Source organism: Bison bison, unplaced genomic scaffold (assembly GCF_000754665.1).
Source record: "Bison bison bison isolate TAMUID 2011002044 unplaced genomic scaffold, Bison_UMD1.0 scf7180017864141, whole genome shotgun sequence".
Classification (NCBI taxonomy): domain Eukaryota; kingdom Metazoa; phylum Chordata; class Mammalia; order Artiodactyla; family Bovidae; genus Bison; species Bison bison.
This window is the reverse complement of record NW_011494713.1, coordinates 2,725,672-2,730,910: the sequence shown is the minus strand read 5'-3', so window position 1 is coordinate 2,730,910 and position 5,239 is coordinate 2,725,672. Positions and strand designations below refer to the sequence as shown.

General features: G+C 34.9%; 1 protein-coding gene across 1 annotated transcript in view; it reads right to left on the bottom strand.

The window, feature by feature from the left end:
- GKAP1 (G kinase anchoring protein 1) overlaps positions 1–5,239 on the bottom strand; it is a 92,402-nt gene that overhangs the window by 18,437 nt on the left and 68,726 nt on the right. The window contains exon 7 of the mRNA XM_010840070.1: positions 3,942–4,091. Coding sequence (XP_010838372.1) covers positions 3,942–4,091 — 150 coding nt within the window. The remainder of the gene's footprint in view (positions 1–3,941; positions 4,092–5,239) is intronic.

The following is a 5,239-nucleotide window of genomic DNA, read 5'->3' as shown; positions in this document are numbered from 1 at the left end:
ACTTCACATCCTGCTGCCAGAAGACAATGTTGATACATATCAAGAGCAATACAGGTGTTTACACGCTTTGATGCAACTATTTTTAAGAATGTATTTACTCCGAGGACAAATTCATAAAAAAAGTAAATAGATGAATACCAGGTGACCAGTTCTAAACAACCTAGATGTTCAAAAATACAGTAACAGGGCTTCCCTGGTGGTCCAGTGATTAAGAATCTGCCTGCCAATGCAGGGCACATGCGTTTGATCCCTGGTCTGGGAAGATCTCATATGCCTTGGAACAACTAAACCAGTGTACCATAACTATTGAGCCTGTGCCCTAGGTCCTTGGTACAACTACCAAGCCCAAGTACCTAGAGCCTGTGCCCTGCAGAAGAAAAGCCACCACAATGAGAAGCCTGCACACCATAGGGGTTACAAAGAGTAACCCCTGCTCATTCCAACTAGAGAAAGCCCATGTGTGCAGTAACAAAGACCCAGCAGAGCCAAAATAAATAAAACAATAAACCTTAAAAAAAACTTACAGAAAATAGTTTAAAAAAATACTGAGTAATGAACAATTACAGAATGTTGACTTGACAGAATATAACTACAGTTTAGAAAAGGGGCTACAAAAACTATATTCCTTATTGTTAGTGATTTTTAAAATACCTAAGCATGTAGTGTTTCCCTGGAAAAGTACTATACAAAAATGAAACCAAATGTTAAAGACTGATTGAATTAGCGTGGATGTATTTTCCACCTTTAAAAATTTCTGGTACACTAATACACAGTTTAAAATGATTTTAACATTTGCAAAAAGGTTTTCCCTGAAAAAGGAGTGTGAGGAGGAGAGGATGGAGGTAGATAAAAAGAGAGTATTTTTTAATGGCCTCAATATTCCTTTTTCCCCCACTATACTGAATGACATGACAAAATACTCAACATTTTTACTTATGAAAAAATTTACATGTGCAAAAGAATATATAAATTGACATGGCAAGTAAAAAGAAAAATAAACCAATATGCAGATTATGTGAACATTACCAATATTTTGGCATCCCCCACATTTCTCTCCCCAATCGTATCCTTTTCCCCCACTGCTGAGAATATCCACTATTATGAATTTGTGTTTGTCACTCTCTTCATTATTAATAGTCTTTTACAACATACAGATGTATCCCTGAGCAATCAGTTAAACTTTCTATTTTTTGAAATTTATATAAACTGCATCAAACTATTACTATTTGGTGACTTATTTCATTAAAGATTATGTTTTTAGTATTCATCCATGTTGTTATGTATTGCTACAATTCATTCATTTCTTCTACTGACTTTGTTGTCACAAACAACTGAGCTTGAATCATTCTTCTTGAAGATGTCTCCAGGGTTTAATCTAAGGCAGAATTTCTAGAACACACAGTCCACTCATCATCTTCAACTGTAAAAGTTAATGCCACATTGTTCTCCAAAATGGCTACACCAAGTGACATTACTACTAGTAATCTCTTCTTGCTCTTCTACATCCTCACCATACTGCCTATTGTCTGATTTCCATCACTAGTCTTCACCTTCCTTCAGTTATTCCTAGGCACTGCAGTGAAATTAATATTACCATGTAGAACTTTGTCTTCTGATCAAAAACTTTAAAAAATTCTTTTCTATCTCCTGACTTAATCTTAAATCAGGCTTTTAAGTCCTCCACAATCCTTCCAAACCCATTGTGTCAAACTTATACTACACTCCTCAATGAATCTTGTCTTAAACTGGTTTATACTTTACTGCCTCCATCCTTTTACTCATGGCATTCCAGCTTCTCCTCCCTCACCTCCGCATGTTCAAATTCTACTGTCCTTTAAATTCCAATTCAAAAATTATTTTCTCCTAAGAAAGCCATCTCTCATCTCTATTCCTATGAATTACCTTTTTTTGGACTTTCCACTTTTCCTACCTTGTACAAAAACAATGATCTATTAAACACATGTTGTGTACAAATGCTCTAATATTTTACACCATAATTGCCAACTTTCATAATAACAGTGCATGAAAGGCAGGTAATTTCATTCCAACGTAACAGAGCTGACAAGCTGCAGTGCTATATTTTGTGTTATTAGACTTGTTTGATTTCAGAGACTATTCTCTTTCTACTACACTGTCACTTTGACTTTAAAATATCATTAATAATTTAACTTATGTGTACCCAATTTTGCTCTATAAAGATCTGAAACACCTAATTACTTGCTCGAGTATATTAATATCATTCTTACAATGATCTGAGATGGCTTAAAGAATAAGATATAAACCACAAAGGGGAAAATCAAAATCAACATAAAAAGAGGAAACAAACGCACTACCTGTAAATGTTAACATGGTTGCTTGCATTGTACACAAAATTTGACAGTCAAGACAACTCAGGAAAACACCAAATTTAATTCAGTGCTAGAAAGGAAGAAGCTCACAAGTACCTGAGGGCAGGCAAGGATGTCCCATACTAAGCTGAAAATAAATTTTCATGTGATACAGTGTTTTTATAAAGTGATATTATTTTTATAAAGTGATATTATTGTTGCATTGGAATAAAAAATTCTTAACAGTCTGGTTCCATTTGTGTGTCCTATATAACAACACAGTGTAAGTGTTTAATTTGTTCAATGACTGAATCTATCAGAAGAAACAAAAAACTAACATCCACTGAAGACAGTAAAAGGATGGAAAATGGGCTTTTCAATTTGAAATAGCCACTGGAAGGAATTTATTAAAGTCAGAAAAAAATGAATCAAACCACCATTAAGTAGAAATGAGGATATGGCAAGTTACACAACACTGATTTTCAGAAGAGAATATAAACAGGAAAGAGTATTGTCCAGCAATACCTGGTTAGACAGAAATTAAATGGTAATAGAGAAGGCAGACAGTACTGTGAAAGCAAATGCTGCATACTGACATGAAGGGAATGCCAGAAAATCAAGGAAGTAAGGGAAAGCGTTCATGGGGACATGACTCAAATTATTTATTACAAGCTCCAGGCTGAGAAGACAGTTATTGATAGACTAGAGGTCAACAGAAGGTAAAAAACAGATTCATAGTTTAAGAGGAAGTAAAACAGAAGACTGGTGGTTTATGGTGGGAAAAATAAATGCAAACTCAGAGGTCTCTATATGATAGTATCTTTTGGGTTTTTTTCTGTATTTTTCCAAACAGTATTTTAAAATGTCAGTACCATTCTTAGCTTGTGAGCCTTACAAAAATAGACTGCAGACCAACTATAGTTTGTAGCCCCTGGTCTGCAGGACAAAATTCTAACTTATTTTCACATTAAAAGACATTTATAACCTAATTCCAATCTATTTCTCTAATCATGTTATCCCACACTCACTTAAGTCTTTACTTCTTAGATGCATAGTTTTTCAGTTTCCTGAATATTCAGTCTAAATGCTTTTCATTGCTCTGGGCCATTGCTCTTGCAGTTCCCTTAGGTTTTTCTCTGTTTCTCAGTTTATACAGTTATTTGCATTCAAAATCCATTGCAAATGTCACTTCTTTATATACCTTTCCCAATTACCCAAGGAGTGGTCTATTACCTTTTCTATTTAAAAACTTTTTTTTTAAATTGTTCCTCTCTCTCTTAAATTCTTCATCATGCTGAGTGATATTCTCTTTACAGTCTACTTAATATCCCCAACTACCCTGAGTGTCCAAGTCAAGGATGGTCTTAACCATCTTGATATTCCCACACCCCGATACAGATGCCTAACAATACTGAGCACTATAGCACATGCTCAATAAATATTAACCATTAATGAAGTACCTCACACTTTTTAATATAAATATCTATGTGTAATAATGACTAATACACTAAAACTATAGTTTTATACAATCATAATTGAATTCCACTGTTTACATTTTTAAAAAATGAAAAATAATAGCACTTTGATTTTAACAGAATTTTCTATTTTACATGCCTGGTTGTGTTCATGAGCTGTGTAATTATCTGTTCCATTATATTCTGTAAGCTGTTCTCTTCTTTTTTCTCTAGTAAGAATTTTATGAACATCATCTTCCAGTCTATTGAAGAATCCTCCATCGTGTGACAAAATCTGAGAACTCAATTCCTGTCAAAAATGAATTAAGATTCATTATCAATCAATACAAAAGTGCACACATTTAATAAACCTAGTTGGCCACTAGAAGCATGGAAGATGAAAGAAAAATTATAATTAAGAGACAATCAACCATCTGATTCTTCTCTATCTTCAGGTGATAATCAGCAGAAACACATATGCAAATGTCCTTTTCTTTATATTTTTTGAGTTGGGTATTTCTTTATTTTTAAATTATTTTTATACATGTACCATACAATTTATCCATTTAATTAATTTGCACAATTATTTTTTTGTTTTGTTTTGTTTTTCACATTTTCTTTATTTTTTTTTTAATTTTATTTTTACACTTTACATAATTGTATTAGTTTTGCCAAATATCAAAATGAATCCGCCACAGGCATACACGTGTTCCCCATCCTGAACCCTCCTCCCTCCTCCCTCCCCATACCATTCCTCTGGGTCGTCCCAGTGCACTAGCCCCAAGCATCCAGAATCGTGCATCGAACCTGGACTGGCGACTCGTTTCATACATGATATTTTACATGTTTCAATGCCATTCTCCCAAATGTTCCCACCCTCTCCCTCTCCCACAGAGTCCATAAGACTGTTCTATATATCAGTGTCTCTTTTGCTGTCTGTACACAGGGTTATTGTTACCATCTTTCTAAATTCCATATATATGCGTTAGTATACTATATTGGTGTTTTTCTTTCTGGCTTACTTCACTCTGTATAATAGGCTCCAGTTTCATCCACCTCATTAGAACTGATTCAAATGTTTTCTTTTTAATGGCTGAGTAATACTCCACTGTGTGTATGTACCACAGCTTTCTTATCCATTCATCTGCTGATGGACATCTAGGTTGCTTCCATGTCCTGGCTATTATAAACAGTGCTGCGATGAACATTGGGGTACACAGGTCTCTTTCCCTTCTGGTTTCCTCAGTGTGTATGCCCAGCAGTGGGATCGCTGGATCATAAGGCAGTTCTATTTCCAGTTTTTAAGGAATCTCCACACTGTTCTCCATAGTGGCTGTACTAGTTTGCATTCCCACCAACAGTGTAAGAGGGTTCCCTTTTCTCCACACCCTCTCCAGCATTTATTGCTTGTAGACTTTTGGATCACAGCCATTCTGACTGGCGTGAAATGGTACCTCA